This window comes from Sander lucioperca, chromosome 1, assembly GCF_008315115.2.
Source record: "Sander lucioperca isolate FBNREF2018 chromosome 1, SLUC_FBN_1.2, whole genome shotgun sequence".
In the NCBI taxonomy this organism is placed as follows: domain Eukaryota; kingdom Metazoa; phylum Chordata; class Actinopteri; order Perciformes; family Percidae; genus Sander; species Sander lucioperca.
In genome coordinates, this window is record NC_050173.1 from 33,112,882 (window position 1) to 33,125,500 (window position 12,619).

At 42.5% G+C, this 12,619-nt stretch overlaps 1 protein-coding gene across 1 annotated transcript; it reads left to right on the plus strand.

Moving 5' to 3' along the window:
* The first annotated feature begins 323 nt into the window (after window positions 1–323).
* LOC116052665 lies at window positions 324–9,704 on the plus strand. Its single transcript, XM_031303478.2, has 4 exons — window positions 324–389; window positions 1,099–1,240; window positions 8,582–8,795; window positions 9,030–9,704. The coding sequence occupies exons 1-4, from the start codon at window positions 324–326 to the stop codon at window positions 9,508–9,510; spliced, it is 903 nt and encodes a 300-aa protein (XP_031159338.1). The 3' UTR covers window positions 9,511–9,704.
* Window positions 9,705–12,619: the final 2,915 nt, after the last annotated feature.

Sequence of the window (12,619 nt, forward strand, 5' to 3'; positions counted from 1 at the left end):
ATTCTTCATCTTCATCAGGGGCGGATTGGCCATCTGGCATTTCTGGCAAATGCCAGAGGGGCCGGACCATTTTTTTAAATGTGGGCTGGTCAAATGTATTGTTGTGTAATATTAAGCATTTGGCCAGTCGGCAACGGCCGGCCTGGTCCCAAGATGGGCCGACCGACCCAATCAGAGGTTACTTAAATTGGGACGTTCAGTCAAAATCAAGCACGTCACCTTCAAACGGGATTTCTGTTTGAAGGTAAGACGAGGAGGAGAACGAGGAGAACGAGGAGGAGGAGGAAGGGGAGGAAGAGGAATCAACAGAGGAAGAGGAAGAGATGGAGGCCATGCTGGAGGTAGAGGTAGAGGTAGAGGTAGAGGTAGAGGAAGAGGAAGACAAGAAGGTGCTCAAAGAGGACCGAATCTGACAAATGAGATCCGCGCAACACTGGTTGACCACGTTGTCAACCACGGCCTGACGCTGAGGGAGGCTGGACTGCAAGTACAGCCAAATCTAAGCCGATACACAGTGGCAAGTGTGATAAGAACATTTCGACTGGAAAATAGGTATTGTAAAAATATCATATCAAAAACATCTGCACGGTTTCAGTAACTGCTTACAGTACTGTATTCTATGCACTATCAGCACGTCTGTTACCTTTTCCTGTGAAATGACTGTACTATTGTATACTGGGGGTTTTTTTCTACATAGGATTGAGGGTCAGGAACGACAAGGGGGAAGACCTCCTATGTTCACAGAACAGCAAGAGAGGGAGATAGTAAACATGGTTTTGGCCAACAATGCTATAACACTCAATCAGCTCCAAACTAACATTGTCAATAACCACGCCAGTTTCAACGATATCCATCAGGTCTCAACATCAACACTGGCACGCATCCTAAAAAAAAAACATATTCAAATGAAGCAAATTTATCGAGTGCCTTTCGAGCGCAATTCCGAAAGGGTGAAGCGACTGCGGCATGATTATGCAGCGGTATGTATTCACTTTAGCAGTGTGATCTTGCATACTGTCTCATAATCTTTTACTGTACTGTAATATGTATACTACATCTACACTGAACTACACAATTTTGCCTCACACTGTTCTTCAGAGAGTTTTACGAATGGATGGAGAGGAGAGCCAGCATGAGTTCATTTACGTAGATGAGGCTGGGTTCAACCTGACGAGAACACGAAGGAGGGGAAGAAACATCATTGGCTACAGGGCTATAGTCAATGTCCCAGGGCAACGTGGTATATAACACTTAATATAACACTCTGTGCAGCCATTAAACAGAATGGGGTCCTCCACCGCCATGCCCATATGGGCCCTTAGAACACAGCACTCATACTTACATTCTTGGACCAATTGCACAACATAACAGCAGCAAATCAAATCGATCATATGCAATACACTGTTGTCTGGGACAATGTGTCTTTCCACCGCTCTGCTCTGGTTCAGAACTGGTTTCAGCAACATCCACATTTCACCGTCCTATATCTTCCACCATACTCTCCATTCCTCAACCCTATAGAAGAGTTTTTCTCGGCATGGCGGTGGAAGGTATATGATCTCCGTCTCCAGGCTTAGGTACCCCTCATCCAAGCCATGGAGGAGGCCTGTGACCAGATGGAGGTAGCAGCAATGCAAGGATGGATTCGTCATTCAAGACGTTTCTTTCCAAGGTGTCTTGCTAATGACAATATTGCCTGCGATGTTGATGAAATTCTCTGGCCAGATCCAGCTAGGCGAAGAGACAATGTCTAGTTCTTTTACAGTAAACTTACAGTACAATATGTAAAGTGACATTTTGTTACAGTATTATGAATCTCCATGTCAACATTTTGGGCGTGTTGAGAAATAAATGAGTTTCTTCAGTTTAGTGTTTGGTGAATTTACATTATATTTGTACTTTGTTGATGGTAGCCTACTCTAATCATAGGGAAGTAGAAGTGCTAAAAGTGTTTTAGGTTTATCACAGCAGAGTGTAACTCGTGCAAACAGAGTATAGTAATGTGAAACGTGTGTGTTTCATATGGTAACATAGTGTGGTTTTTAAACAGAAGTGTATAGTTTTTACAAGAGTGTTTAATTATGCAAAGGATCTGTAGTGTTTTGCTAATTGGGTGTGTGGTTGTGCTAATTGTATGTAGTGTTTTGAAAACACGGGCCCTGTTTTGAAAATCGTGCTTAAGCAATCCAAAAAAACTGTAAATTGAGACAGTTTCATTACCGGTTAAAACGTCTCGTTATCTCGCGTTAAATAGTAGTCTAATTCGGTACAGTTGGTTTTAACGCCTGATGCGAAGTGTAGGCCTATATGAGTACACATGAAAACCCTGAACAAGAAGCATCGTTCTGCTCCGTCTTTCTGCTGTGCCCCATTCACGTAGTAGTTTTACACTATGTAGGTTAAACTCTGCAATTAATCCGCGGTTCACATGTATGTATGAACTTTACATGTATGTATGTATGAACTGTAGTGGTCCGTTACACTGTATCACTGATTAAGTAGCCTAAGTCAATCCTACATTTTTCAACTTGGGAGCAAAACATGCTCCTTGGGGAAAAAAAGTTACCATAAAGCCCTGTTCATGCTAATTAAACAACTGGACCTTGGGGTAAAGTGTTGTCGTATCCAGCCCATGTCCCGGATGTGGAAGCCCACTTTTCTGGACTACTGAATATAATAATATTCCATTATATTTTGTAATTTGAATTGTTACCTGCCACCAGAATTTTGTGATTTCCTTGCAATAAATATTGACATTTTTACCATAAATTGGTGCCTAAAAATGCATCAGAATGCAGGAATTGAAGTCTTTTACCCTCAAAATTTCCTGGGTGAGGACTCCCAGACCCCATCCCCCCCACTGCTTTATGTGTTCCCCCAAAGACCACTTCTGGGCTAGAAAAAGTATAATCACAGACAGCCATAAAAAACATACATAGAGTTAGAGAGTTAAAACGGATGAAAAGATGGAGAACCAGACAGACAATATGTACAGTGTCAACAGAGAGAAACACGGAAAATCGATCATACAGACAGTGACAACAAAGAACAACATAGGCTACTGTAGAGAATGACAGTAACAGCATACAAACGGCATAAACAGGCAGTATGTGTAAATTTGTTATAAACGTGTGCTCTTTAAAAAGTAGTAAGCATTGTTTGCCAGTTACATTAAATGTTTAAAAATCTGTTACATAAGGTACTGCTTATATTATTTCACATTCTGTACACAAATGTAATTAGTGAATGCACGTGTCCGTGGGTGGGGCTGCATGGGCGTGGTAATGTGGGCTGGTGTGGCTACAGTGCCAGGGCTGAATTTTTGTCCCAGTCCGCCCCTGATCTTCATCATCCTTGACACCATCTTCCATTCAGCAGCATTTGGCTCATTGCGGCAGTAGCATCATCATTGTCATCCTCAGTGTTCCTATGATATCCACGTTTGAATCTTTTTCTCAGTATTACTGTCCACAGTGACTCATATGCTGTACAGGAACGGCTACAACATTTACTGGATTGCAAACACTCCTTCTTTCAGTCTGTAAGAGCCGTGTGTGAGTATGGAAGTAGAATGAGTGAGACATAGAGAGGAAGTTATGTTTATAACAACCCCAGCGCTGCTGCTCGTCATATACAGCAACATTTCCCCTCAGTGTATTTATGTACCTACAACATAGCTTCCCTTTTATGGGATAGCCATAGCTTTGCACCACCATTCATCTTCTGGCTCACTTTCCCTTTGTCCTGCTCTGTGTTCTGTTTGTTTTACCTTCACCCTCTCTCACTCACCCACCCTCCCATTTTATGTTTGTTTCTCCATCTTTTTTTACTATTTCTGTTCGTCTCAGCAGCTATATTTTCTGCTCCGTCACATTCTGTTTGTCTCTGTTCTGTTGCTCTTCTAATTGGTTTTCTTTTCACATTTTATTTACGTCCGTTGGGCTCTTCCTGTTTCTCACATTAGTTTTGTCTGAATCACAGGTGGCTGTGACCTTAGTGACCCTGGAGGCTGGTGTTACTGAGTAATTAGCTGTTTCTGTCTGTTTTTCTCCCCCTCCTCTCAGCATCCAGACTCAGCCGACAGATTGCCAAACTTCACCAAACTGGAACAGGGAACACTGGTTCTGTTATTTCCCACTTGATCTACTTAGTTTCCACTCCTGCCCTCCTCCTCCATCCATTTCTTCATGTTTTGAGTGTCTAGGGCTTCTGGGGCAAGTCTCTGCTCTATCACATGGCCACTGGACCAGAGACCCTCCCTACACTCAAACAAGTACCCATTTACCTGGGGCACCCCCTCCCTTACCTTCCAAGACCCCCTTCACTGATCCTGAACATAGCCTCCCCGAAAGTATTCACATTTGAAATGCAGATGAAAAAGAAAGAAGGAAAAGGAAAAAGCTAGCTGAGTTTAGCATTGTGATGATGACCCCTCCAACTCTGTGGGTGGCACTTGGGTATTTTCCCTGTTCCTGTTTAGGAGGCAGTGAGTGGCAGAGGTGTGTCAGGAGGATGAGCCAAAACTGAACCCACTCCTCCTCTCTCTCTCTCTCTCTCTCTCTCTCTCTCTCTCTCTCTCTCTGTCTGTGCTTGCAGCTAGCAGGGTTTTTGGTTTGGTTGTCTTTGCTCAATGGTGTTTTAAGCCTCTAACGTCGCCTTCCAGGCAGCTAACCCTAACCTTAACCCTAAACATAACCATTGCTGCACTGCCTGGAAGGTGACATTGGGGGCTTAAAACACCAAACACCGTTGTCTTTTGGGTTCTGTTAGATTTGCTTTCCACACACTCACCTACCCCCATGCACACACTACACCACTGATATACTGAAATACACATTTCACATTCTCAATTGTATATGGTATTGTCCTTAATTATGTGTGGTCTCCCTTATTTTATTTGGACTTTGAGCTAGTTCATGACACCATCCTGCAGATTACACTCTGAAGTACCCCCGGCAGCCAGCACTGGCTGAGTCTGCTTTGTTTGTTATAGAGCTGAGAGGCCACTTGGCCTGCACGGAGATCTGAGCCTATACACTGTGTACATAGTAAAATAAAAATGTGTATTTTATTCTATACTGCATCAAAATTACAATTTGCAACAAATGTGAAATTACCTGTTATATTATGTTAATTGCACTGCAATGTTACTATAGACTTTGGATAAATAGTCAATTTGACTGTGTTTTTTTTCAAATATAATTTGGCCACACAAAATATGATTTGAATCACAGTAATGTGCATATTTACTGTATACTATAAGTTAAAATGTAAGTTCTATGTGTGTGTTTCAGTGGTTACATGACAGCTCCTGCTCATTTTAAGTTTCCATTTGTCATTTTTAGAGCGAGAGAAAGTAAATGCCTCTCCTTTACGTCCTCCCTGAGATGAGGAGCAGCATTTGGTGTTCTGGCGAGATAATCAAGTGACTAATTGTAGAGCGTCTGATTTCTGCCGATGGGGGCATCTGATGTGCTGGAAGGGAGAAATCCTATTTTGCCAACGGATTTTCCAAGGAGGTTAAAGAGGAGATGGTTAGAAGAAAAAGAACATAATTACAGAAAATGAGAGAGGGGAGACGTTTGCGTGTCACATTGATTTGTTTGTTGATAATTCATGTTGGAAATCGGTCAGACAGAAATGGAATTGTATTGACATTAGAGTCCTAGCTGCTTGTGTAGCCATTAGTGATCATATTGTCTGTGTTGTGTGCTATGTTCTGTGTGTGTGTGTGTGTGTGTGTGTGTGTGTGTGTGTGTGTAGTGTGTTGTTTAAATATGACTGCATGTGTTCTCTCTCTTTCTCTGTCTGCCTCTGCTTATGTAAGTGTGTGAAAGTGTGTGTGTGTGTATATAGCTGCCTGTGGTTTAAACATGTCAAATGTCTCTTGTGAGTGTGTTTGTGTGCGCACATGCAGGAGCTTGCACATCAGTGGTCTCATAATCTGTCTCTCTCTGGCTTTTGTGTGTTTTTGTCTAGAGAGTCTGTCTGGGACTATCACTGTTATTAGATGCTACTGTATGTGTCTTTTTGTGTGCGTCTGTCTTAGCAAGCAAGAGGGGGTAGTTTTATTCTTTAGAATATTCATCATCCATCATCCTGAGATGGATAGACTCTATAGACAGTATATTTGGGTGGCTGTTGGACTCCAGCCAGTGCGATGAATGACTCCACTGCACTGCGGAGCTTATGCTGTGGAAAACAACAAAACAATATTACTCTTTCATGAAGCAAAAATAAACAAAACTCAGTAGACTCAAGCTATTTTTTCTTAAAGGGATTACAGATAATGGCACTACTGTGAGTGCAAATTACCACAGCTTTTGTTTGTGCTCTTTACTTTGCCTTCACTTGACATGGCATAATTCGAGGTGACTGAAACTTAATAGTGTAAAACAGTGGCAGATGGCTTTTAGGAAAGATTTTCAAAATGTTGATCCTTTCCCTCCTGGAAATAATGGAAAATAAGAATAATAAAATAACAACCCGTGAGCAGACCCAATTCTCCAATTAGAGGAAAGTGTATTATTGTGTGTTTTATCAGTGTGTGTGTGTGTGTGTGTGTGTGTGTATATGTGTGTGTGTGTGTGAGAGACACAAACACATATATGCGATATGTGTGTCGAGGGGCTCCAGTTGGCTGACACCTTTAATGAAGTGTATAGTGAGTGAAAATTACACTTCACCATTCCTTTCAGAGTTCCATTGTCATGGGTTACAGCTAATGAGCAAAGCCTGATAACTCTCACAATTAGTCACAGACCAAGGCATTATTTGACATATATGTGTGTCATCACAGCCTTTCTCTCTCTTCCTTTCTTAATTTTCCTTTCAACTAAACCACGTCATCTGATTGTGCTGGGTGAGTTAGGTCTGTTGCAGTTTTTTGGAGTTTTACAAAATATAACACTGATCACCACTCGAAGGCATGCAGATGGGTTCGATTTCCTTTGTATGTGTGTGTGTGTGTGTGTGTGTGTGTGTGTGAGTGACTGATGATGAGGATAGCAGGAAACCCGTAGCAAAGTAGGGAACGAGTGCCACATCCAAAAAGCAATAATAAACGGTAATCTCCTTAGCCGTCCCAATTATGGCTGTCCCTCCATGTAGACTATGTAAACAAGGCTTCAGGCTGTATTTAGATTTCTCATGTGATATGCACATTGAATCCTGGTCCACTGTAATCCTCTTTATTGTTGAATACAGTTGATGTGGGACAGTAGGACACGGCTACGTTTTTGCTGTTTGTTTATGTCTATGTTCAAATTTCCAATTTGGGGATGGGTTGAAGTATTTTTGATGTAATGTGTATTTGTGTGTGTGTGTGTGTGTGTGTGTGTGTGTGTGTGTGTGTGTGTATCCCTCTGTCCTTGCTCTCTATGCCTGCCAGCGATTCTATAGTGACAGAACAGGTGCAGATGAATATGAGACAGTTCGGCAGAGCTTTTAGGGTCTGGCCCGCTAATCGTGTCCAATGCATCATGTAAGAACATACTGGATTGCAATCTCCACCTTTAGCACCTTATTTTTAGTGTCTAGCACCAATGTCAAATCTGTTTCACAGAGAGCACACACATTTATGTTCTATACAAACGAGGGCATGTGACATGCAGAGCAGTTTTGTTGCTATAAGTAATTACTTGAAGGAAATGACTGCGGATAAGACAGGCACTATAAGACTCAGACAAAAGACTACCTGGTAGACTTTTTCTAAAATGTAATCACCCCCTATGAGTTCTTACACACTCACCAATCTCACACCCTTTCCTGTTCTCTCATCACCCCAGTGAGACATTCCCCACACTGACCCAGAAATGGACTGACTCAACTGTCTCTCATCACTATGAAAATGATAGATAGATAGATAGATAGATAGATAGATAGATAGATAGAGATAGATAGATTGATGAGACTTTGTTTTGTGACTCTATTAACACACATCCCTGTTTGGTGACGTGCTTCCAGCGCCCTCCATCCCCTCTCCTGATCTGCAATTATCTATCTCTCTCTCTCTCTCTCTCTCTCTCTCTCTCTCTCTCTCTCTCTCTCTCCCTCTCTCTCCCTCTCTCTTTCATTCGCTTTGTCATACACTAAACCCAGGGTGAAGATGGGAAGCTGTTCACGATCCGGTGTGCTGCTGTGTTTTGTCCTTCATTAATCCCTCCTTTCGTCTCATTTAATTCATACTGGATCGATATCCAGTAAGGGCAGACAGTCGGTAGCATCTATCCGACACGTATCGACCCTTTACTGGATAAAAGAAAAAGCGAAGGTTTGCAAAAACGGGGATCCGGCGTGCCCTTCTTCTGCGCCATGCACGCTCAAGCAAAGGAGATCCTGCTGTACTGCGCACCGAGACGCGCGAGAGGACATGTATGCGCACCACTGATCCCCGTTGAACTTCACCTCCTCTGACAGACCCTAGAGTCATTTGGATTTTGGATATCGCTACTGTAGCCTATCGCAGTCTGTGCTTAACCTCACGCCTGGCAAGGTGATTTGGATTTAAACGCCACCAAGTAGAACAGGTAGTGCTCTTTCACTGGGACCCTGATCTGCGCGGACACGTGGATTTGATTAGTTCTGTTTCATGTGAGGGGAGACGCTGCCTTAATATCCCACTCAGCGACATATGGTGGTCTGTGGGCGCAGATTTCAAGCTATCGAGCCGCTGCTTCTCCAAAGCGTGTCCACGGCGGACCTGGAGCGGACAGAGCCGGGGACGCTGAGGAATGCGGAGCCGGGTTTTGGTCTTTTCCAGCTCACCTGCGGAAGTCTTCGCAGCCCAAACCAAAGTAAGTAAGTCCCTTACAACGTCCTATGGTATTTCGAGGAATCTCTTATTTGTGGGCTACTTCTAACCGTGACTAAAGCCTACTTTATGGTGTTTTCATTATCACTTATGGCATCACTATGACCTGATTTGTACAGTATAGATGTCACTGGATATTTATCAGTTAAGTTAGCTTGTCAGACATAGGCTATTTTGCGGGCAATGTGACGACGCTGTTTCCAAATGTGTCACACAGGAATCGCTACATTCTACTTTATCGGTGCATCAGAGATAGGACACCCAGACTGAACAAACACGGGGTCAGGCTACATAACCTTCTCCGTGTCTTTTCATCCTCCAGCCGACCGACGCAGCCGGTGAGCACGCGAAGTACCATGCTAAGGCAGATCCTCCTCAACTCCACCGACACCCCAGACTTAGACCTGGTGCTCATGGCCCAGTTCTCCACGCACGCGCCCTCCTCCCTGAACGCCTCACACGGCGGTTCGGTGAGCGTGGCCGCTCTTCTGAGACCCATCGCGGGGCGAGGGGCAGGAGGGCTCCGGGAGGGCGAGCTCCACAAACCAGACCTGATCACCTACATAGTCATGTGCCTACTGCTCTTCCTGTTGGTGTTGCTTATTGTGTTCTTCATCAACTGCCAGCTCCGGAACTCTTTCTTCGCCTCCATGCCATATGACAGGTCGCTGAGAGAGGCCCGGACCTCCTACAAGTAGTAGGCTAGACCCCCGGGACTAATCTCTATGACCCTGGGTCTTTTGTGAGACTCCTGTGTGTAGGTTGACGGGTCACCCCTTAACTGCTGCTGTACGTACTCAACTCACGAAGTTGTTGCCTTTATCAAATGGTAACACTTTACTTGAAGGTATCTACATAAGAGTGACATGACACTGTCATGAACACATGGCACTGTCATGACACATGAACTCTAACCCTAACCATAACTTGTCATGACAAAAACCGAATGACACTTACTGACAGAAGCATTATGTCATAAATGTTTATGACTTGTTTATGTTTATGACACGTTCATGACAGTGTCATGTCACTCTTATGTAGATACCTTCAAGTAAAGTGTAACTGACCAAATGTTGCCCACATGTTCCACAGCACCATCCCCAAAAAGAGTTCTTCAGATGATGGGGGTGGGGGTGGGGGGAGGCATTTGAGAAGATGAATAGGGTATATGGGCCCACTGCAGGTGGCAAAATAACAGTAGGCTATAACTCCTGATTAAATTAGTGACTCATATTTTTTGGGTCTACAATGTGAAACAATCCATCATCTCCTGCAACCCCCTCGTGGTCAGCGCACTGCACTTTGGAAACTTATTAAATTATGTATTCCTTTACAGTATATACTCCCAAGCTTGTATTTATTCATCTAGCTGCTTACAAATTTGACCTGGCGCCTGCTGTTTGGGTCCAAATTCACAGTATTCCACACTGGCCCTGACACTTTAATGTGTTTTTGTTCATGGAACGTGACTTATGGAAACATAAATAGTCTACAGTTGATTGTATATAACATATTTTGTATGACTGTAACTTAACTGTCTTGCTTGTGAAATGAAGTAATCAGCACATAATGTTCACCCTTTTGTCCACTGTAAAATGCTAATTAAATGACAGACTGTAGGCCTATGTTGTCACATAAAGATATTCAAATGTACTCCGAAATGGCAGTCATTTCGTTTATCCATCTGTTTATTAATGGCGGTGCTGAAAATGATGCTGCTGCAGCTCTGAGGTGAAGGGCCAACTGTTAATCATTTAATACAAGGCGTTTTCAAGAGTGCCATAGTGCTGCTATAGCCTTACCGTACACTTTCACTTTTAATTAACCTCTCCCCCACAATTTATAGCGCCAATATCCCAGAGAATGAAGACTTGAGGCTGAAGTTTATGTCGAGATTGTGCGATAAACCAAACTGTTTCACTGCCACCGTCGATGCGCAAATCCTCTCCAATCTTGTTGTTGGAAACATCTCTCACATACCAAGACAGACAGATGAGCCTATCTCTGTATAATCCTGTGGCTGTGTGTGTGGTCGTATAAGTGCACAGGTTTGTGTACGTCTGAGAGGTAAGAGAAACGCTGCACTTCAAGTATTGGACATTATATCTTATACAAACACAGTGAATATTGTTGTTGTCTGTTGTGCGTATTCAAAATCATCTCTGAATCAAAGAAGCGCTGAAATAATGCATTACAAGCGGGGAACAGAAGGCCACATCTGGAGTGTTAATATAATTATTATATATAGGCCTAATAATTGTATAATAACCGACCAACTCAATGCTGTTTTTAGAAGACAATCCGCTAAGAATCGGGTCAGAATATTCAGAACAATATTCTATATGTGCCGAATTGAATAAATGCAAATAAATAATTTTAGAGAACAAAAACATCACAATTGCTTCTTTGGAGTACATTAACTGCTAAACATGCTGTTTTAACTCTGGTGACACTACAGCGCCTGCCTGCCACCACTTGGTGGCGCCCCAAGTTCGATTATATATTTCCACAGTGTGATTACAGTAGCTACAAAATAGGTCCAAGTGCCCAAGCCACAAACCTCACATTTACAAGTTATAAAAAAGCACCTGCACAAAACAGACCGAAATGAAGAAGCACCACTGGTCTTGTTAGTTCCATAAGGGAAGGTTACTAATGACACATTATATATACATATATTCATAATCATTGTAAAAAACTTGCACAAGTTAGATCTTGCTTAGGTATGTCAGCCTAATCATTCTTTTCCAGATATGTGAGATACGATTCAGTCATTGACTTCAAGAGTCAATAACAGACATTTGAGAGAGATGATTTTTTTTTTTTGTAATGTGGTGAGGTTACAACAAAAACACTGGAACTTAAAGGCTGTGGGAGAGATCACATGGTCTTTAACTACAGGCAATACATTCTCTCCTATAGAGGTTTTACGCTAGGCTACATGCAGTGAATAAAATAACAGCAAAAAAAGAATATTCTTCAAAAACCCTGTCTCCCTTTAACTGTTTTAGTGTTGAACTGTAAAACTACTTGGCTTTTTCCATATGAACTACTGGTTTAACTTCAGTATATAAGGGTGGGTGGCCAGAGGTTACTGTTGAACTCAAACAACTGTGATACAAGTTGTTAACTTGATAACTCTGTGGGTTTATTTTGTTCTTTGTGGATTTTAGATTCTAGAATATGACACAATTATGACACAGTAGGCTACATTGTTACGTCATTCCCTGTGTAGGCCTAGTTCTAAACACATCATGAAGTGATGCAATGAAAACACAAATTTAACAGTTTCTATAGCTGTAGTCAGCAGTTAGGCTACGTTACATTACAGTTATTTAGCTGACCCTTTAATCCAAAAAGACTTACAATTAGAGGTGGAGCCAGAGATTGTAAACATTCAAACCTAGGATGGTCTGGGGCATGCCACCGGGGAGATTTTTCTTCTCCATTTACCGTAGCTAAATTACTAACCTTGAAACCTATTTTTGTTATAGGCCTACGCAGGAGTAGAGTACAGTACATAATTAATGGCGATATTTCCCCAGTAATAGAACTTTTGCTATTGCTTTGCCGGTCCAGTCACAGAGACTAAGGGGAAGTGACACAAAGTTCAAGTTATCTTAAAACCATTAAAGATGTGTAGCTTTTGAGAAAATATTCGGGGCTGGAGCCCCAGAAGCCACCCCTGCTCCGCCCCTGCTTACAATAATAATGAGTTTTCAGTTAGCGACAGAAGATGTGTAGAGTTGTCAATTGGGAGTTCATTCTATTGTGGAGCCAGGCCAAGTAGCCTAGTAAGACTCGTCC

Excerpts from the sequence above, each read along its gene's own strand:
- LOC116052665 (XM_031303478.2), top strand. The coding sequence starts at position 324 with ATGGAGGCCATGCTGGAGGTAGAGGTAGAGGTAGAGGTAGAGGTAGAG. Across the intron at positions 390-1,098 it reads AGGAAGAGGAAGACAAGAAG|AGAGTTTTACGAATGGATGG; the intron begins GTGCTCAAAGAG and ends ACTGTTCTTCAG. Across the intron at positions 1,241-8,581 it reads CAATGTCCCAGGGCAACGTG|TTCTGTTTCATGTGAGGGGA; the intron begins GTATATAACACT and ends GGATTTGATTAG.